This window comes from Haliotis rufescens, unplaced genomic scaffold (assembly GCF_023055435.1).
Source record: "Haliotis rufescens isolate VD_foot unplaced genomic scaffold, xgHalRufe1.0.p SCAF_8, whole genome shotgun sequence".
Classification (NCBI taxonomy): domain Eukaryota; kingdom Metazoa; phylum Mollusca; class Gastropoda; order Lepetellida; family Haliotidae; genus Haliotis; species Haliotis rufescens.
Window position 1 is genome coordinate 3,426,315 of NW_025964372.1, and position 22,814 is coordinate 3,449,128.

Consider the following 22,814-nt stretch of genomic DNA (forward strand, 5'->3'; position numbering starts at 1 on the left):
CCACCCGCTGAGAAGTGTCTCAAATAAATTTCCCCAAGACCCAAACCAATGTCACATCGCAAACCCTCCGAGACTTGACCATATATGGAGTGTCTACCGTGACAAGTTTCAGAAGGACACGTGCAGCGGGACGATTGTGGTCCGTCCGCGCGGTAAGTAGTTCCTGGCTTGCGATGAATGAATACACACCAGTGCTCGCTGTCAGGGCGTTTTACACCGGTCGTCCGAGGGGAACAAGTTGCTCTTAGAGAAAATAGGTCACATTGTTTTTATGCTTTGTTTCTTATTTTTAGAAGTAAAACGAATTATTTGCTCGGATCGTGACAAACGTGGGCGTACTTTTTGCCCCGACATCAGGGGACATCACTATTTGGTATAGCCCTCAAACCCATTATTAAAAAATATAACCATAAAAAGTTTGATTTTTTTCATATTCTTCTAAATGCTTATTATGTTGTATTTGCTTGTTTTTTGGTTGATATTTAACGCAGCACCCACGCAGCAATATTCCAACTACATGACGGCGGCCTGTATGTAATTGCGTTCGGATCAGACAATCCAGTGATTGACATAATGAGCATCAATCTACGCAATTGGGATATGCTGACCTGCATCAACCAAGTCAGCGAACCTGACCACCCGTGAAGATCCGGGGTAGAATAGGTCTTCAGCAACCCATGCTTGCCGTTAAAGGCGACTTACGGGATTGGGTGATCAGAAAAACAGGCGTTTGGTTATCTTATCTTGATTGGGAGGACTAGGGACCTACCAGTGATATATCTCTGTATGAGGAAAAGACACTCTTATACTTCTTAGACACTCCATGAGACTCTCCACACGTTGTGTGGGGGGCACGGGTGGCCCAGTCGTCTATGGCGCCTCTATTCGCTGTACAAAGTTGCGTCCCTTGGGCACGCCAGAAACCTATGATTGTGGGTTCGAATCCCGGTTAGACCCGATTATGTTTCTAGGTTTGTCAGCACCAGACCCGTGCTCGTGGGTTTCACCGAAGTGGTAAACGTCGGAGACCTGCATCACTTCGGGCTTTCCTCCCACATTAAGCTGACACGCCGCGATATAACTGTGATACTGTTAAAAGCGGCGTTAAATCCTACTCCTACACGATGTACTGACTTTATATGGAGACGTTGACGCCGCCGATTATGATTTTGTCGTCCCTGGCTATAACACCCATTTTTTCCTCAGAATGGACTTCTGCAGTGCAAATTCCCTGGTTGTAATGCCAACGTTTGTCAGAACAAACGTTCCAATTTCCTGGTTATAATGCCATTGTTATTTTTCATTTGGAAAAAATGGCAGTTCATCTTTAGGAAATAATTCCATCTTCTAAATCAACAAACTAATTGTAATGATGTCCGTTCGGTTCACAGCTATTCCCCACACAGAGAATCATTCACTTTATTAAATAATAAACATATTCCTTTGATGTTGATGATAATATCAGTTTCTGTATAGGCTTAGATAAAGTGGCACTTCTCAGCGATTTCCAGCGAGGTTAGAGCGGTCTTGGAGAACAAGCCAGCCAACAAGCGAGGGCCTTGGAGCAGTGCTCATACTTGATTGTTACACTGAACGTGCATGATGTCATTGTCACACTGAAGTCCTGTTTGAATAAATATCTTGGACTGGATGAATGTCTCTTGGTTCTTCTTCAATGTACCAGATATCATGTCATGAAGGTTTGGTTTTCACCTACCTCATTGAAACGCCACCCTGTTATACTGCACCCTGGATAGTCTGTCTTACAGACCCTGATACAAATATATATCAAATACAGCCCATGCAAGTCTATAATGTTTGGCAAGTCTAGATCACTGCAGTATCAGAAAATGAAGAGAGTCACTGGGCCCCTTTTTATTATATTTTTATTAAGATAACTGAACAACTGTTTTTTTATGTACGATATGTTCATTTCAGAGACTAGATGTTAGTCTACACCCTGGATATAATGCCATCCTGTTATAATGCTACCCTGCTATAATGCCATACTGGTTATAATGCCACCCTGGTGTAATGCCATCCTGTTATAATGCTACCCTGGTTATAATGCCATACTGGTTATAATGCCACCCCTAATTATAAAGCCACCCTGTTATAATGCCACATTGGTTATAATGCCACCCTGGCTATAATGCTACCCTGTTGTAATGCCACCCTGTTAATAATGCCACCCTGGTTATAATGCCACCCTGTTATAATGCCATCCTAATTACAAAGCCGTCCTGTTATAATGCCACCCTGGATATAATGTCACACTGGCTATAATGCCACCCTGTTGTAATGTCACCCTGATATAATGCCACCCTGGTTATAATGCCACCCTGTTAATAATGCCACCCTGGTTATAATGCCACAATGGTTATAATGAGGATAAAGAGTATATTATATAAGAGGATAAAACAAGGACTGGTCGGCTCAGAGTCAGTATACTGCGACTGAGTGGGGTATTCATGTTAACTGCGGCTTGGTATCTCAGTGGGAAAGCACCATATCACCCGCAATAGTCCTGACGCGCGCACGCAGACGCAGTCTAGTGGTTAGAGCGTTCGCTCGTCACTGTGTATTATCGTGTTCGATTCCCGATACCGTTATATATATATATATATATATATATATATATATATATATATTAACTATCACTCCAAACGTAATTTCCCTGGGTAGGATAGTCTATCTCCCAGGCCCAATATATTAAAAAAAGGAGTCCAACTCAAGTCTAGACTGATTTGGCATTTGCATTGCCTCAGCTTGAGGCATTGTTCTTGGCTCCTCTCGAATTTTACTTTTCATTTCGTGGATATATATTTATAAATGAGATCACTTTATTTCTGGGACAAAATGTCAGTCTTGGGTGAGGCGAGACGCCCTGCTTGCGACGCGTAGGAATTTGAAACAGACATTACCGACCTAATTACCGCCACCGACAAACGACAGCTCCAAGAGGCGGAAGTCGTTGATGTGTTGTTCAACCAATTCCACATGTGTCCCGCCGCGACCTCCACGGGCGTGGCCACGTGACAACAATCTACATTCTGTTGTTCATTTGAATTTAAATAATTTCGCCGCTTTTTGTTGCTGTAGTTCCGTATCATGTATGTTCGTTGCCAAACATTTGGGACATGTGATCACAATCACCAATGAGCTGACGGTAGAATATATGTTCACAACGTTATAATGTTTTTCATGACACGGTACTCAAAACGACAATTTAATTACATGACTATTATATATATTGTAATTGTAACTCCATACGATTTACCAAATTTCGTTTTGTAATCTCAAATGAATCTACAATATATGTGGAACATTTAAGAGATAAACCTGTGTTTTGATGTAGTCCCAATGTAGATTTAATAGGTTTTTTTAATTTGGAACCTAGACTGACATTTTGTCTCTTAAATGAACATATTTTACCAAAAGAAATAGTTGTCATATTGTAGCTATTAAATGAACTTAAAATAACATCTTCGACCGCCTCCGTGGTCTAGTGGTAGAGCGTCCGCCCGGAGAGCGGAAGATCCGGGCTTCGATCCCCGGCCGCGTCATACCAAAAGACGGTAAAAGATGGTACTTGTTGTTACCCTGTCTGGCGCTCGGCATAAAAGGGCTAACACAAGGACTGGTCGGCTTGGAGTCAGTATACTGTGTCTGAGTGGGGCATTCATGTTAAACTGCGGCATGGTATCTCAGTGAGCTAGCACTATAAATCGACATTAGTCCGGACTAGTACAAGCCACACACACGTGCATGCACGTCGCTATATAAGTGCAATAATCTTGGACGCGACGGTAACCCAATTTCACCTCAACTCTAACATCTTCTCGAGGCCAGAGTTAACTGATTATAAAGTTCAGTTTCCACCCTTGCCGGACTATGCTGGAGTCCCTGGGCTCGATCGTAGCGCCACCTTTGGCTATTATGAGTTATGTCCCTTCTAGCCAATCAGATTAAACCTCTCGTATCACTTGCATTTGCTTCAAACAAAATGGGGGCGCCCCGTCAAGACGATCTGATCGATAATCAAGATCTATATTGTAATAAAACGGGTTTTACCTTGCGAATCGCATCACATCATTTGAGCACCTTGATTAAAAACTTGAAAAGATTTGGAAAATATAAGTTGACAACGAGTTGACGGTGGACATGCTTTGCAAATCCTGCAATGGACCGAAATCTGCCCGACAGTTTACGAACCGGATTTCGATTTCGTTGCGCGATTTTGATTGGACAATGCACAGACTCGTCAGGCCAGCCAAAATATAACTCCATAATACCAGCCTAGTTCGGCAAGTGTGGAAACTGGACTTTTAAAGTCAGTTAACTCTCTTGCCTCGGGGAGATAAACTTCAAAATGCCTGTCAATGACTGACTTTGATATTGTACTTCACCCGGTATCATGTTGTGCTCTATTAGATTACCATAAGTCATCAGATTCCTATGTTGAATAAACCTTTTTCTCCTCGAGGTGTTACGGGCTGTCGGGAAGCCTAGTGGTTAAAGCGTTATCTCGGTTCGATTCCCGACATGGGTACAATGTGTGAAGCCCATTTCTGGTGTCCCTGCCGTGATATTGCTGGAATATTGCTAAAAGCGTCGTCAAACCATACTCACTCACTCACTCACTCTTCTAGGTGTCAGTGGTGTGGGCAATGGCTGATGAGAGAAGCTGACACCACGTCCATGAGCTTATCTGTCATATATCGGTGACAGATGTTTACAAACTGTCTCAGTATATTAGCCTGGAGACTTGTTTATCAATAGGGTATGTTCCATTTGTCTCATTTAAAATTCCATTCCAGTATTCCAGGCAGCTATGGTTGTATACTCCCCAGGGAGCTGAGAATGAAAATCAAGTGCTCACTAATCCATTGACCGGGGTAAAAATAATGTAGCGCTATGAGCATCCACTTGGTGAATGGAATCTGGCGCATTATAAATGCACTTATTATTATTATTAGTCCTTACTTTACACTAGGACCCTCCCAGAACGATTTACGTCCCTCATCAGCTAAACCATGCCTCCTCAGCATCATCTTCCCACACTCCCGACACTCAAAGAGTGCATTTACCCTGCTCGAGTTCCCCGTTACTTCCTCCGTGAATGACGCTGGCGATGTAACCCTTCACAGCTATTTAATCTGAAATCTGTTTAATATTTCCACATATCTTCGTATTAAAATAGTTTAATATGTTTGTCTATCTGATCGACAACTGATTATATTCCTCTACAGACATCATGTAAACATGCCATTTTGGTCGAGGTATTCTTAGAATTATACATATATCTTTTTAACTGTTCTTGTAGATGGATTTATTCATCTTAGTCTGTTGAATAAAGTCCCTTTGATTTTTTTGTTGCAATTCGAAATATTAACATACACCTGAAAAAAGGTTTTATTATTCGCACCCAAATTGACGATGCCATGATGCTGGAACTACATGCGCAACCTTCAACACTCATTACTACCGGGTACCCCTTAACAACGTCTTATTAACCCCAGGACGTCATCTGTGAAACATGACTTACAGCTTGCAGAAGAGACAGATTACATCGTTAGTAGCTAAAACAATTATTTATTGCTTACTTACTTACTTACTTTGGAGATTTAACGTGCGCTTTCCGACTGATGCGTATTTCGCACACGGGCCCGGCCAGGCCATTTAATGTGTTTCCGAAAGGGGCGAAGGTGGTCTGTGCAACCCAAGAGGGGGGTTTTAGGGGTTGCTTATATAGAATTTGGGAATTTTGAGATTTGGAATAGATGCCGATGGGATTGGGGAGGAGAACTAAGGGAGCTGGGTATGGTGGATGTTTGTTTGTTTATGTGATTTTGATTTGGTGAGTTATTGTGTTTTTAGATGCGTTTTATTAGTTCCGTTTTGATTAAGAATACGCCTAAGGCCTTGAAGTTTTCTAGTTTATTTTGTGGGTTTAGTATTGCTTCTAGAGTGAGAGCCTGGTTTAGATTGAGGGTGGTTTGTTTATTGCGTTTGATATCAACTATTATATCGAACAGTCATAAAACCACCTGCTCCAGTTCATGGCCGATGCAGCGAAAATATTCACATACAGCGAATTTTCTCGGTGACACAGCTCGGTGACTGTGTGGTCAGCTCGGTGATTGTGTGGTCAGCTCGGTGTCTGTGTGGTCAGCTCGGTGACTGTGTGGTCAGCTCGGTGACTGTGTGGTCAGCTCGGTGATTGTGTGGTCAGCTTGGTGTCTGTCTGGTCAGCCCGGTGACTGTGTGGCCAGCTCGGTGACTGTGTGGTCAGCTCGGTGATTGTGTGGTCAGCTCGGTGACTGTGTGGTCAGCTCGGTGACTGTGTGGTCAGCTCGTTGTCTGTGGTCAGCTCGGTGACTATATGGTCAGCCCGGTGACTGTGTGGTCAGCTCGGTGACTGTACGTGTGGTCAGCTCGGTGACTGTGTGGTCAGCTCAGTGTCTGTGTGGTCAGCTCGGTGACTGTGTGGTCAGCTCGGTGACTGTGTGGTCAGCTCGGTGATTGTGTGGTCAGCTCAGTGTCTGTGTGGTCAGCTCGGTGACTGTGTGGTCAGCTCGGTGACTGTGTTCAGCTCGGTGTCTGTGTGGTCAGCCCGGTGGCTATGTGGTCGGGTGGTCAGCCCGGTGTCTGTGTGGTCGGTAGGTCAGCCCGGTGTCTGTGTGGACGTGTGGTCAGCTCGGTGACTGTGTGGTCAGCTCGGTGACTGTGTGGTCAGCTCGGTGACTGTGTGGTCAGCTCGGTGACTGTGTGGTCAGCTCGGTGACGGTGTGGTCAGCTCGGTGATTGTGTGGTCAGCTTGGTGTCTGTGTGGTCAGCTCGGTGACTGTGTGGTCAGCTCGGTGATTGTGTGGTCAGCTTGGTGTCTGTCTGGTCAGCCCGGTGACTGTGTGGCCAGCTCGGTGACTGTGTGGTCAGCTCGGTGATTGTGTAGTCAGCTTGGTGTCTGTCTGGCCAGCTCGGTGACTGTGTTGTCAGCTCGGTGACTGTGTGGTCAGCTGGGTGATTGTGCGGTCAGCCCGGTGTCTGTGTGGTCAGCTCGGTGTCTGTGTGGTCAGCTTGGTGTCTGTGTGGTCGGCTCGGTGATTGTGCGGTCAGCCCGGTGTCTGTGTGGTCAGCTCGGTGACTGTGTGGTCAGCTCGGTGATTGTGTGGTCAGCTCGGTGACTGTGTGGTCAGCTCGGTGACTGTGTGGTCAGCTCGGTGACTGTGTGGTCAGCTCGTTGTCTGTGGTCAGCTCGGTGACTATATGGTCAGCCCGGTGACTGTGTGGTCAGCTCGGTGACTGTACGTGTGGTCAGCTCGGTGACTGTGTGGTCAGCTCAGTGTCTGTGTGGTCAGCTCGGTGACTGTGTGGTCAGCTCGGTGACTGTGTGGTCAGCTCGGTGATTGTGTGGTCAGCTCAGTGTCTGTGTGGTCAGCTCGGTGACTGTGTGGTCAGCTCGGTGACTGTGTTCAGCTCGGTGTCTGTGTGGTCAGCCCGGTGGCTATGTGGTCGGGTGGTCAGCCCGGTGTCTGTGTGGTCGGTAGGTCAGCCCGGTGTCTGTGTGGACGTGTGGTCAGCTCGGTGACTGTGTGGTCAGCTCGGTGACGGTGTGGTCAGCTCGGTGACGGTGTGGTCAGCCCGGTGTCTGTGTGGTCGGGTGGTCAGCCCGGTGTCTGTGTGGACGTGTGGTCAGCCCGGTGACTGTGTGGTCAGCTCGGTGACGGTGTGGTCAGCTCGGTGACTGTGTGGTCAGCTCGGTGACGGTGTGGTCAGCTCGGTGACGGTGTGGTCAGCCCGGTGTCTGTGTGGTCGGGTGGTCAGCCCGGTGTCTGTGTGGACGTGTGGTCAGCCCGGTGACTGTGTGGTCAGCTCGGTGACGGTGTGGTCAGCTCGGTGACGGTGTGGTAATCCCGGTGACTGTGTGGTCGGGTGGTCAGCCCGGTGACTGTGTGGTCGGGTGGTCTGCTCGGGGACTGTGTGGTCAGCCCGGTGACCGTGTGGTCGGTTGGTCCAGAATGTTTAAACCCGTCGTCATATAGCTGAAATATTGCTGAATGCGGCATAAACCATGTAATTGTTCAATCCTGTGGTGATATAGCTGAAATATTACGGCGTCAAATAGCAAACAAACCCTGACACGGTATGCCCAACCTCTCTCCAGACATGTTCGTATGTTTAGGGGTGGGGGAGGGAGGCTGGGGGTGGGGAGAGTGGGGATGGGGGGTGTTCTGCAGTTTATCTCTTCGTGCGTACTACACTTCCAAGTAAGGCGGCCTTCCATAGCGACATCCGGAGTGTGGGCGAGTAATGGCGTCGGACAACTATTTCCAGTTATCTCAAAGATTCAAGTCGGTTTGATAAGAACGCAGTGAGGATTGGCTTTACACACTGTACCCATGTGGGGGAAATGGGCACATAGCGGCGCCAACATACATTCGACATTGATCGTGATCGCGTCCCATTCCTCTATATTTGCCTCGTGACATGCGAATCAGATTGGGTAATGACATAAATGAGCTACCATACCGAGTGCAATGACGCGCGCGGAGATCAGTCGTCACACTAAAACAGTTGTCAGGAAATAAGTTTTTTTTAACTTGTGAACACGTTGTGGTGATGTTTAAGTTATCGCAATGCGCTATCCACAGTTATGTCCCTTAGTTGTGCCAGAAGCCAATGAGGATCAGGATCAAGAACTGCATCTCGTCAGGCTTTCTCCCACAACCATCTGACAGGGGATACACACTGCAGCGAGGTGGAATGGGGTTTATCGTCGCTTCCAAGGTTATTGCACTTTATATAGTGACGTGCATGCACGTGTGTGTGTTGTGTGTGTATCGTGCGTGTGTGTTGTGTGTGTGTCGTGTGTGTGTCGTGTTTGTGTGTGTGTCGTGTGTGTGTGTTGTGTGTTTGTGTCGTGTGTGTGTGTTGTGAGTGTCGTGTGTGTGTGTGTGTGTGTGTGTGTGTGTGTGTGTGTGTGTGTGTGTGTGTGTGTGTACACGTATGTGTTTGTGTGTGTGGCTGCTTGTACAATAACAAATATACTGCTGATAAGAATCTTAGACATCGTATCTCCTTTAAATCAGTCAGTTTGCTTTCTTCCGCACAAATTTAAATTTCAAACGTGGTATGGGTCTTGTGGTTGCAAATACATTTCTTACCACATTGAACCAGTGTAAAAGTGGCTGGAGGCTTTCTTGGACATGTTTTTTATCCCCTGGTGTAAGACATATTGTTTTTGCTTTGTTTGTTTGTTGTTTAACGCCGCACTCAGCAACATTCCAGCTATACGACGGAGGTATGTAACTAATCGAGCCTGGACCAGACAATCAAATGATTGAAAACATGAACATCGACCCACGCAACTGGTATACGACGACATGCATCAACCAAGCGACACTGACCACCTGATCCCGTTCGTCGCCTCTAACGACAAGCACAGTCGCCTTTTACAGCAAGTATGGATTGCTTAAGACCAGAGTCTATTATATGGTCTCTGTTAAGACCTATTCTACCCCGGATCTTCACGGATCTATTTCTTTTGCACAAAACATCCAGAATCTCCCTGTTACAATTTCATTTTCTTTTGTACAACCTAAAAAAAATCTTTCCAGTATATCAGATAGTCGGCCCAAATCAAATCCCGCTGTTCCTTCTATTTGTTCTACCAAACGCACGATATCAAATCAGAAATCTGACATCGAGGCTCCAGTCGTATGGAGTTCAAAGGTCACATTACAATCACTGGCCTTCATACCCACGGAGGGCACATTGCCTTGAGCCAAATCCGACAGGTGGTTGCTGTAAACGGCTAACTAGAGTGCCTGGTGAGGAAAAAGAAGAATGTTTCTCCTCGGAGACCGCTCAGTGGAATGTTTGGGATTCGCTTCCAATCTAATTTGTGGCTATAAATAACCGAGCAGCCGGCGAACTGCAGTGCCCTTATCTCGGACACATTCGGATCATGGCCATCGGTCTTGTACGAGAAGATCCGAATGACTGTTCGGTTCGGCGATTACATTATCGTAAAGAGGCATGGCACGTTTTACAGGATTGGCGAAAGGGAATACGGGGTTTGAAGACGTAAATCACTGGTGAATTTATTCTTGTCTAGCTATCTTGTGAGGTCGTTGAGGCCAGAGGATATTTTAGAGGATGAGTGAACGCAGAATCCATGATGTAAATACATCTTTAGTCTGTCATACAGACCCTGAAACAAATATATCTAATACAGCCCATGCACGTCTATAAAGTTTGGTAAGTCTAGATTACTGCAATATCTGAAAATGAAGAAAGTCTCTTGGCTCCTTTTTATTACATTTTATGACTATAATTTAACAACTGTTTTTTCTGTAAAATATGTTCATTTCAGAGACTAAAGTACTCATGGAAATGCTGGATTTAATAATCGACACAAAGCATTACGCAGATGTAAATATGAAATAACAAAACAAATGGAAAAGTACTAGTCTGGATTTGCTAGTTTTATCTCAGTCCTCAATACAAAATGTACTTTACAGGAGGTAATTTGCAGGCACCGTCAACATTCAAAAATAAAACTAAGTCCAAAATTGACATGGCAGAAACAGGCTATAGGCATTATGCAAATTAGCCTGGAAAAAAGTTATCTAAACAACAATAAAATTAACAGCTATGTTTATGTACATAATAACAATTACATGTAAGTTGTTGTTTGAGAAGGGAATATGTTACTTTTACGTTCTGATATTTTGACGATGATTCACTATCCCACAATGCCACAGACAAATCACTAACCACTGACAAATCACTTGCACGTGGGTTTCAAGCACCTGTTTTCACCTGTCGTCAAGGTGTCATAGGTCATAGACATTCACCTTGATCTACTAACACCTGGTTATCCTCAGTTTCACAATAGTCTTTTCTTCATATTTTTACACACTTTTACGTGTAAAAAGACATAAAAACCTTTGATACGCTGTATGTGTGCCAAGGCCCAATTAGTACTAATTGAGTTGTTTGAATATTTATATATTTTGTATATTAACTGCATTTATTGAAAATCTGAGATCGAAAAAATTTATTTTTTTCATTTCCGTGAGTACTTTTGAAGTTAGTCTCATAAATCTTTAATACATGCATAAACATTGCTTTAAGGCTATTCTGAATGATTTGTCCATGAATGTATAATAATGCTATCATAACAATAGGCAAGTCTAGATGAGCAGACAGTCTGAGGACGCCGGTCTTCTATAATGACAACCTGTTCGTATGATTTATAAAATCTAGAAATTATTAATTTAACTAATAATCATTTCCTAAGAGACTTGTGCAAGTCTATACATGGTGTATATCAACTCAGAATTAAAGAATATGTAATAAGACAGAACTTAACTCTTTATCTCATTGTGAAACGAATGTGAGTGTGTGTGGCAATCTGATTGGTTGAAAAATCGTGATTAAAATGGATTCGAAGCCCGGACTATTCACTGCGCATCAATACCTTTTCCATCATGATCTTTTTTCATCTCAATCCCACTGTGACTGCTATTATTAATACTAATATTATTATTATTACTACTAACACTACTATTACTGGGGAGGTGGGGTAGCCTAGTGGTTAAAGCGTTCGCTCGTCACGCCGAAGACCCAGGTTCGATTCCCCACATGGGTACAATGTGTGAAGCCCATTTCTGGTGTCCCCTGTCTAGATATTGTTGGAATATTACAATTACTACTCACTGTTACTACTACTACCTGACCGCCTCAGTGGTCTAGTGGATAGGGTGTCTGAACGGAGAGCGGAAGGTCGGTGGTTCGATCCCTGGCAGCGTCAAAACAAAATACTTCAAGAGATTGTTTCCGTGCCTGGCGCCCGGTATAAACGGGGCCAAAACAAGGACTGGTCGGCTCGAAGTCAGTATACTGTGTCTGAGTGGGGTATTCATATTAAACTGCGGCATGGTATCTCAGAGGGCCAGCACTACAAAACCGGCATTTGTCCGAAGTCACAGACACACATTGCTACTACTACTACTACTACTACTACTACTACTACTACTACTACTAATCAAATATTAAATCAAATATCAAATCGGCCCAGACTCAGTTTTTCAAGGAGAGGCTATCTGAACGACCATTGCATCGAGATTACGTGCAGTGTGTTGAGAAGATCAGCAACCCTACAGAGTCCTTCGCTTGGATGAGGTCGGCTGGCCTGAAAAGTTAAACAGAAGGCTTTCTGTTTGCTGCTCAGAACCAGTCACTTCCCACTCGAAACCGTCAATGTGTGATTTTGCATCAAAATGTAAATATGAAATATAGATACTGTAATGAAGTTAATGAGACTGCCCAACATATTGTCAGCGGATGCCCATCTTTGGCACAAACACAGTTTCTTAAGCGACATGATGGAGTGGCTCTATCATTTTATTACCGTCTTTGCGGTTTTGACACAGAGGTCCATCGATGGTACGACCAGGAATATGTAGGGGGCGTCATGGAAAATGATAAATACAGAATTCTTTGGAATAGGCCCTTGTCCTTTTTGATAAATCCAATGAAATCATTTACATTATTGAATTTTCTGTCCCTTTTGACACCAATGTGATTGACAACATTCAGGAATAACATGGCAACTATGCGGACCTCGCTTTTGAAATGTCACGCTTGCATCCCAAGTACCAAGTTGTCCGACTCCCCATTGTTCTCGGTGCCTTTGGTTTGTTACCTCCCAATCTGTTGACTGACATTGGGAGAGTACCCGGGTTTGCTACCAGGAATACAGCCCTTCTGATAGTCTGGGTAATGCAGAAGGCTGCAGTGTTGGGGAATCTTCACATTCTCCGAAAAGTTCGGGGTGGGTTTGACCAAGCATCGCGTCCTGGGAGAAGTCCCATTCGCTGTCTGGGTTGCGTGTAGAGGGGCAGGGGCCCTGAGCTGATGATGAGCCTAACCAGCCTGACTGTGCCAGGATCACCCAAACCCTCTTTGCTGCATTTTGTATTTTAATATCTACATAATAATAACTTTCAACCTCCGCCAATTTAAACTTCGAATACGGGTATGACGATGCTCCACTGGAAATGACTCAATTTGGGTGATGATGGTGAAGAGAGGAAGACGTTTCCCCTTGGTAAGACTGAATATTTGGCTACTTGGAAGACGCTTCGCTTCACGGAACCAGCGCGTTTTGCAAGACACAAACAAGAGCCACCGTCAGCAGTTCTCACGCAGTGGGGCAACTCGCCAAGACAAGAGCATGGCGTACTTGGCATTACATAGTAGATTACGGAATGGAGATTAGGGATGGAATCCTTTTCTAACTACGTACTGTGCCGGGCAAATGAAAGCATACCCCTCTTCAAGAAATAGTTATTCGATGGTGATTGATATTGGACCTTAGTTTTTCGGCGACTATTTTCAGCCTTGTAACGTGTTGATGACGTTTGCAATTTTTTATTACATCCACTTTTTTTACTTTCATTTGCCAGGCAGTTTAGATTACGAAACGGAGAAAGTAGTCTGTCTTACAGACCCTGATACAAATATATATCAAATACACAAGTCTAGATCACTGCAGTATCATGAAGAGAGTCACTGGGCTCCTTTTTATTATATTTTTATTAAGATAATTGAACAACTGTTTTTTATGTAAGATGTGTTCATTTCAGAGACTAGATGTTAGTCTACAGAGAAAGGACCAATCTGAAGTAATCGTTGCGGTACAGTAATAACATGATTGAAGAAGCGCAGGCGATGCCGAACGGTAATCTATGAAGTGTGAAATTTATTAATCAATTAAGAGGTTGTTAGGTAGAAAGTGTGAATGTGATTATATTTGGTTAGTTTGGTGCCTTAATTACCAATATTATCATAAACGAATTGCAAACCAACGTCATCACGTTTAGGTTGTGCTCTTCGTTTTACGAGGTAGAATAGGTTCACAGTACTCCGTGCTTTTGGTAACGGCTGACGAACGGGTGGATCGAGTGGCGGGATCCATGACGTCATTGATCGCGCATCGTCGTACTGTTTGATCGGAATATGGTCCAGATGACAGAACGATGATGTCTTGAGTCAAAGGTTTATTCGGGTATATATTTGATAACAATACATGTGCGTGCGCACCCAGCAGCACTCTCCGCCAGACTAACGGCTAACATTCATCCCTCAGCAACCTACCTCCCTTACGTCACATATACTATCTCATAGAACATCACTTACCATTTATTTGTTGAGTGTTTTGTTGAGGGCAGAAACGTCTGAGACCTGCATCACTTCGGGCTTTCCTCCCACATTAAGCTGACACGCCGCGATGTAAGAATACTGTCCTGGAATAAAGCGCCGTTAAACTCAACTCACTCACTCACTTACTCACTCACTCGCACATACATCATTTAGTTTGTTTGTAAAGACGTTCGCTCCTCGTGAATACCGTGCATGTGTGTGGTGACGACAAACCAGTGATCATAATAAGGACTTTTCTTGGATTCGAAATCAGGAAAATTGGATCCTGGCATACCAAGGGACGCAATTCTGTACAGTGAAACTATGGCACATTAGACCACTCGCTGGTAAACTTGACAGTTAGTCGAATGAAGAAGAGAGTAAACATGATTTTTCCTCATTTGATTATATTTTCCATCTTCCCAAGGCAAGGGCATTAAATGACTATTAAAGCCCAGTTTCCACCCTTGCCGAAATAGGCTGGAATTCCGGAGTTACATTATGGCTGGACTACCGAGTCTATGCATAGTCCAATCAAATTCGTATGGATTACGTGGCTTTTTAAAAACCGAAAGGATTTGCAAGGCATTCTTACCGCCAACAGGGCGTCGACAGATATTTTGCAAATCTTATCATGTTTGTAATCAAGGTGCTCAAATAACTAGATGCACTTCGCGAGGAAAGGCTCGTTTTATTACAATACATATTGATGATCGATAAGATAGTTTTGACTAGGCGCCGCCATTTTGAACGAAGCTAATGCATGTGATATGAGATGTAGAATTGGTTGGACAATAGAAGGGGTATTGAAGGGACATAACTCGTAATAGCCATTAGTGGCGCTCTGATCGAGCCTGGAAATTCCAGCCTAGTTCGGCAAGGGTGGAAACTGGGCTTGTATAGTCAGTAAACGCCCTTTCCTCGGGAAGATGTATATTTTCTTCACATACTGACATACAATAAGCTCCTTTGAACACACAATGCCATTTAGAAAGTGGTCAAATGTAACAAATGTTATATTTAGAATAACACTTTCGGCAATGGGAGCCGTGCCAATTTACACTTGTCAGAGGGGTACACAAAGTACGTGATTTAGACTACCAGTCGTCGAACTTTCATTTCGTGGAAGCCAGAGTGGGTCCGATCGCTGACTTTGAATGCTGGCGATTAGTTGCTTCACTCTGGCAGTGTGGGTTCGAATCCCGGACGGGAATTTGTACTTTATTTAGAATGTGTTATCCCAAATATAACATTTGTTAAATAAGCTCCTTGACTACCAGACCCATGTAGATCCGGGGTATGAATAGGTCTTCAGCATCCCATGCTTGCCCTAAAAGGCGACTAAGCTTGTCGTGAAAGGCGACCAACGGGATCGGGTGGTCAGGCTCGCTGACTTGGTTCATGCATGTCATCGAGCCCAATTGCGTGGATCGATGCTCATGATATTAATCACTGGATTTTCTGGTCCAGACTCGATTATTTACAGACCGCCGTCATGTAGCTGGAATATTGCTGAGTGCGGCGTTAAACAACAAACAAACGAACCTTGATGACCATACGGCAAACAAGGATTCATACCTGAATTCGGGTTCCACGCTTAGTTAAAACCATTCATCCCTCATCATTAGACAAGTGGATGTTCTAGGGTGATAGGGCACGGGTGGCCTAGTCGTCTGAGGCGCCGCAATTCGTTGTGCAGAGTTGCGTCCCTTTGGCACGCCAGAAACCTATGATTGTCGGTTCGACTCCCGGTTCGCCCCGATTATGTTTCTAGGTTTGTCCGCACCATACCCGTGCTCGTGGGTTTCACCGAAGTGTTAAACGTCTAAGACCTGCATCACTTCGGGCTTTTCTTCCACATTAAGCTCGTGAAGATCCGGGTCAGAATAGGTCTTCAGCAACCCATGCTTGTGGTAAAAGACGATAAACGGATCGGGTGGTCAGACTCGCTGACTTGGTTGATGCATGTCACCGTATCCCAATTGCGTGGATCGATCTTCATGATGTCAATCACTGGATTGTCTGGTCCATACTCGATTATTTACAGACCCCCGTCAATTAGCTGGAATACTGTTTACTGCGGCCTTAAACAACGAACGAACGAACAAGCGGCGTTAAACCAACTCACTCACTCACTCAAGGGTAAGTTGATTTTACAAGGCGAGGAAATGACTTAACGCTGGAAGATTTTCAATGTTGATGATTCATTTCTCTTGGTCATAGCTGCAACTGCTTCAAATCAAGAACCCGAAGTGAATAATAATTTTTAGATGCATCGACTATGACAGTAAAATTACGACTCTGACGCAGTCACGGTAACTAAAGAGAATTTCGCCTTTACTGTAAATAAAGAAGTTGTTATCCCAAAAATTATCTCCACTTTAACTAAAGAGAAGTGTAAATCTGAATCAAAACACCAGTATACTTTTTATAAGTTTGAATTTAAATACTAGTGTCTTTCACGTAGTCCTTATAAAAGCTATTATCCAAAAACAAACTTCATGTAAATAGTTCAACGTGTTTTATTCGCGCCGGATGAAGGTTCTACATATTGTACAACTTGAAAAGTAAGAAGTGCTCTTAAACAAGTAGACATGATTTTTTTTACAAACCACATCGTGACATAATATACATCAATTTGTCGTAAGCGATTTATACCAGGAAAAGCTGACTAACTCCCCGGCTGACCGTAACATAATTTACAGTTAACATTGTATTTGGCAGTCAGTTCTTTGTCAACCTGAGTTGCAATATATAAGCCTCTCACGACAGTTTTGTGTGAAAGACAGCGTAAAAAATCGTTCCCCTCAATATAACAAATGTTTTCATATTGATTCAAAAATATCGTCATGAATATTTTAACATTTTAACCGGGTCATCCCCGGTTCATGCTGTCGTAACCAGTTTTTGTGCCGGACTGTACCGGTAATTGGTGCGACGTACATTGTCAGGGAAGCCAAGCACGTGCAGACAGACAACCGTTTCCATGACAATTGGTAATTTGAAAATAAGTCCCAGGAATATTGTCAATAGTTTAGAAGCATTTACGGTGCACAATGGATGGTCCAGATTCATCGTACTCCTGCTTGCTGATCCACATCTGCTGGAAGGTGGACAGAGAGGCAAGGATGGAGCCACCGATCCAGACGGAGTATTTCCTCTCGGGGGGAGCTATGATCTTGATCTTCATTGTGCTGGGGGCAAGGGCTGTGATCTCCTTCTGCATTCGGTCTGCGATACCAGGGAACATGGTGGTACCTCCTGAGAGAACAGTGTTGGCGTACAAGTCCTTACGGATATCAACATCACATTTCATGATTGAGTTGTAGGTGGTCTCGTGGATACCGGCAGATTCCATTCCCAAGAAGGATGGCTGGAAGAGGGATTCAGGGCAACGGAACCTCTCGTTACCAATGGTGATGACCTGACCGTCGGGCAACTCGTAGCTCTTCTCCAGGGAGGAAGAGGAAGCAGCGGTTGACATCTCTTGCTCGAAGTCGAGAGCGACGTAACAGAGTTTCTCCTTGATGTCTCTGACGATTTCTCTCTCGGCAGTTGTGGTGAAGGAGTAGCCACGCTCTGTCAGGATCTTCATGAGGTAGTCTGTGAGGTCCCGTCCAGCCAGATCCAAACGAAGGATGGCGTGGGGGAGGGCGTAACCTTCATAGATGGGGACGGTGTGGGTGACACCATCACCAGAGTCAAGAACGATGCCGGTGGTACGACCAGAAGCGTACAGAGACAGAACAGCCTGGATGGCCACATACATAGCCGGGGCGTTGAAGGTCTCAAACATGATCTGGGTCATCTTTTCCCGGTTGGCCTTGGGGTTGAGGGGAGCCTCCGTCAGGAGGACGGGGTGCTCCTCGGGGGCAACACGCAGCTCGTTGTAGAAGGTGTGATGCCAGATCTTCTCCATGTCGTCCCAGTTGGTAACGATACCGTGTTCGATGGGATACTTGAGGGTGAGGATACCTCTCTTGGACTGAGCTTCATCACCAACGTAGCTGTCCTTTTGACCCATACCAACCATGACGCCCTGGAATGATAATTGTCTGTATTAAGAAATATGTCAAATAAAATATATACAAGAATATACCTTGCCCATCCCTTATTTTATAACCTACTCCGCCGATTATTTTAGTTAATACTTGTCTGGCTAATTATTTAAGGTACTTTGCGAAGTAATAACTGATAGATTGGGTTATTAATGATCGCGGATGGAGGGGTAGTCTCGTGGATAAAGCGTTCGCTCGTCAAGACGAAGACCCGGGTTCGATTCCCCAAAGGGTACAATAAGTAAAGCCGATTTCAGATGTCCCCCGCTGTGATATTGCTGGAATATTGCAAAAAGCGGCATAAAACAATACTCACACATTTCCTATTAATTGGTGTGTGGTTGTTACGCAGCCCTCATCAACACAAATAATTAGCTTTACTAAGCGTTCCCTTGGGGGATTCGAACCCGGCTATTCACCGTAACCAGCTAACACCTTAACCACTAGGCTTAGCAAAATATGTTTGTAAATGTCAAAGCGGCAAGGCGTTAACATGGGTGATCTACCAGTAGGTTTAGTGAGTGAGTGAGTATGGTTCTACGCCGCTTTTAGCAATATTCCAGCAATATCACGGCGGGGGATACCAGAAATGGGCTTCACACATTGTACCCATGTCGGGAATCGAACCCGGGTCTTCGGCGTGAAGAGAGAATGTTTTAACCACGAGGCTACCCGACCGCCCCTAAGTAGGTTAAGCATAGTTCTGTTAAGTAATCGCTATGAGGTTTATTGAACGCCGTGGGGGCGGTCGGGTAGCCTAGTGGTTAAAGCGTTCGCTCTTCACGCTGAAGACCCGGGTTCGCTTCCCGTCATGGGTACAATGTGTGAAGCCCATTTCTGGTGTCCCATGCCGTGATATTGCTGGAATATTGCTAAAAGCGGCGTAAATACATACTCACTGACTCACTTGAACGCCGTGATAAAACTGGAATACTGTTAAAAGCGGCGTTAAACCCAAGTCATTCACTCACTCACTGTATTGACCTTGGGTCGTTTTAAACCACAGTGAAGTATCTGTGGAATGCATGTGCAGGCGTGTTTACATATTTCTGTCTCTGAGCCGTGTCATTATCACCACTGCTCATGACATTTGTTATAAATATGTATAAATACATAATATATCTCTATCAACATGTCACAGCCATATCCCCAAGGAATGTCAAACATGAAATTAACAATGGTACGTTATAAAACGCTGTGGAGTCACCGCAAGATCAGACTAACTCAAATGTCAAAGAACATATTTGCATAAATTACGCTGCCATTTTGGGCCAAAAAAGGATTCTGATAATTACCAGTGCATTCAGATACATAATTCAAAACAATCAATTTAATTAATAATTAAATTAATTGACCATTTTTACACCTCAGATTTAAATCCTTAAAAACAATCAATTTAATTAATATTTAAATTTATTGACTATTTTTACACCTCAGATTTAAATCCTAATCAAATACAGGTTCAAACATGTATTAAATGTTCTTATTAAAAATGATAAAAGTTCAGATTTGCTAAATTAGTGTTAATCAAGACATAATCACTTCAGTGTATTAGTTAAGTATTCCGTCTCATTGCTCATGTGCGGAAAGGCTTCAAGTGCTGACACCGGCGCTTGGAGGAAAATTCCTATAGATTGAATTTCACAATGAATTTTTTCACCACTCTTAAATACAGTCTGACCTCCCGCAGAAGCACATGTGGCAGGCATGAGGTCATTCTTTAAGGGATTGGAGTAACGCTTCCATATTTGTCGAAGATGGCGGTCACCGGCATCGAGAGAAATTTTATCTCGCTGAGAGCCCTTGCTTGGTACTGGATCAAGAGTTAAAACCCTTCGACCCAACTTTTGTCTTTTTTGCTAATATGTGGAGGTATTGTCGATCATATTTTAGTGAAATGGGTCCATTTGTTGGATATCTTATTCTTGCAAGAAGTGTGCTGATTTTGAAAACTTTTAATCTAGGTCAATCTTGTTAAATATGCATTTTCATGCTCTCCGGTTTTCTTCAATTAAAGCTTAAAGTATTTCATGATTAAGTTCGGAGGAAAATGTAGATTTGTGTTATTAGTCGATTTTAAAGTTGACAGTAAACGTTTGAGATGATTCTTTTCCCCTAGGATGTAGTTGGGTTTTTTTTATCTTGAAACCATAAAATAATTTATTTTCTGTTCTGTTTTTTCTCAATATTAGTTGATATAGTGTATACTAACTTAAAACTGCATGTCCTGTACGAGTCAATGCTCATGTTACTCTTTGCGAACTTTGCATGTATTTAAATAATTGAAAAATAATATTTTGTAAATGTGATAATGCATTACACCTGTTAAGATATATACTAGCTGCACACAGCAAACGATTAAAACAACAAATTAAACTAAAGGTAATAGTTTTAAACAATAATACAAATTGTAATAAATTCATAAATCTATTGAAGAATCAGCTTTTTTAACAACTGAATATATATTTCACTTATCCTTTAACTTTACATTCATAACTATTCCGAATCACCAGTTTCGGTAATACCATAACGTTAGTCGTAATTTCAAATTGAAATTATGCAAAATTAATTCAAATTCAATTAAAATATGTATCAAAATCAAATGTGAAAATCAATTTCAATAAAATCGAAAATTTTAATTTATTTAATTTAATTTCAATTTTATAAAGTTTCAATTAAACTTTCAAATTCTTACCTGATGCCTGGGTCTGCCAACGATTGAAGGGAAGACAGCACGTGGTGCATCATCTCCGGCGAATCCAGCCTTGCACATGCCGGAGCCGTTGTCAACGACCAAAGCAGCTACTTCATCGTCACACATTTTGAATTATGTATACGTTTGGAATCCGACAGGGAAAAGATTCGTACGGGCTTACAACCTCTTTGCTCCGTGCTGCCTCAAGCGAGTGGTAGATGCAGCCGTGACCCCTGCTTATATCGCTCAGTGCGCGAGCTTTCCGAGAAATCGGGCTGCCATTGACGAAGCATATCCTTATATGGAGAGCCCCGACCTGCTTATATGGTCACGCCAATCCGAAGTCAGGCCATGGAGCGCTGGTTCTACAACCAATCCCAATATAATTTTCGAAGCGTATGGTACCACTAAAATAATGCCACTAGCCTCGTGCCGGGCTAAAACGCCCAATGACTGGGATTTTAAAGCTTTTAAGAATTCCTCTTGTGTGAAGGGACGATTTTTCAAAATGGCCGTGACCACACCTTGTGGGATAGCTTCATTCAGTGTTACATAATTTAATTCTCAGCCCAAGCTGTGTGAGCCGCAGTTGGGGTACTGTCAGTGACTTATACGTGTCAAATTAACCAGGCGTAGATTCTTTACGATAATCTCACCATAGGCTTTGTCTCGTCAACGGTATTTCGTTCACACCCAAGTGTCCTGTCCAATTGACAACCACCAGGTATTTTCATCCCGCTACAGATATGTTTTATCACAGCATCATCATATACCTGTGGGGAAAATAAAGACTTCACGCATTCACAACATACAACAATCAACATCTAAGTGTTTGCAATAGCATGTTAATTTATGTTCAGCAATTTTCTTTTAAGCCTGTAAATTTCTAAGTCAGTTATTTTGTGTTTCTAACATGCCTTGTTTAGTTTGTCTGACAGATCTGATCGCCTGTCTTGACTGTTTTAGTAGTAGTGTAAAATACAGCTTCTTTATCATAAAAACATATTTTCGTACATTCTGCGCCGTCTCCTCAATGGAGAAATAAGTGAAGAGAGATTATGCAAGCTGTTTCCACCAGGGAACTATGAGCAGGTTTGACCCTGAGTGTTTAAGCATGAGGTCGTGCAGCTTCTGCATAGCGCACTTTGTATCGTCGGAAAGCGGTTTTAAGGAGAAGCGTGTTTATGCTATTTGACATACATGTGTACTTTCAGTGCAGATAGCTAATTTAGTGTTCGTGTCTGACTGTCTGACAATAGTTTTCTTGCAAACAGGAATTCCATTCATACATTGGCGCATGGGATCTTGGCGAACGTTTAGAGTACGTGTACTGAAAGCCTTATTCAGCAATTTCAGTCGGATCAGTTAATGATCGAATCTCAGCCCGGCAAACCAGTGGTTGATAGCACGAGTATTAAACCACGCTATCGGGTACGTTGCCACGTGACCACACAGGTAACACATTGCTAGTGAGTGAGTTGGGTTTAACGTCGCCTTTAACATTATTCCAGTTATATCACGGCGTGTCAGCTTAATGTGGGAGGAAAGCCCGACGTGGGGCAGGTCTCGGACGTTTACCACTTCGGTGAAACCCACGAGCACGGGTACGGTGCTGACAAACCTAGAAACATAATCGGGGCGAACCGGGATTCGAACCCACAACCATAGGTTTCTGGTGTGCCCAAGGGACGCAACTCTGCACAGCTAATCGAGTCAATAACAGTAAGCAAGTCTAGATTACTGCAGTTTCTGAAAATGAAAAGAGTCTATGGGCTGCTTTTATGTTCCTGTTATTCGACTCTCGCTTGACTGACAGGCTGGTTGTCTAGCGCTTTATACCCAGACTG

The 22,814-nt window shown here is 43.5% G+C and overlaps 1 protein-coding gene across 1 annotated transcript; it reads right to left on the minus strand.

Moving 5' to 3' along the window:
* Window positions 1–16,720: 16,720 nt before the first annotated feature.
* On the minus strand, window positions 16,721–21,192 carry LOC124144617 (actin, adductor muscle). Its single transcript, XM_046514102.2, has 2 exons — window positions 20,968–21,192; window positions 16,721–18,253 (listed from the first exon to the last, which is right to left on the minus strand). The coding sequence occupies exons 1-2, from the start codon at window positions 21,091–21,093 to the stop codon at window positions 17,249–17,251; spliced, it is 1,131 nt and encodes a 376-aa protein (XP_046370058.1). The 5' UTR covers window positions 21,094–21,192; the 3' UTR covers window positions 16,721–17,248.
* Between the last annotated feature and the right edge of the window lie 1,622 nt (window positions 21,193–22,814).

Coding starts and splice junctions, on each gene's coding strand:
- LOC124144617 (XM_046514102.2), bottom strand. CDS start 21,093: ATGTGTGACGATGAAGTAGCTGCTTTGGTCGTTGACAACGGCTCCGGC. Junction 18,254..20,967: donor TTGGCAGACCCAGGCATCAG/GTAAGAATTTGA, acceptor TTATCATTCCAG/GGCGTCATGGTTGGTATGGG.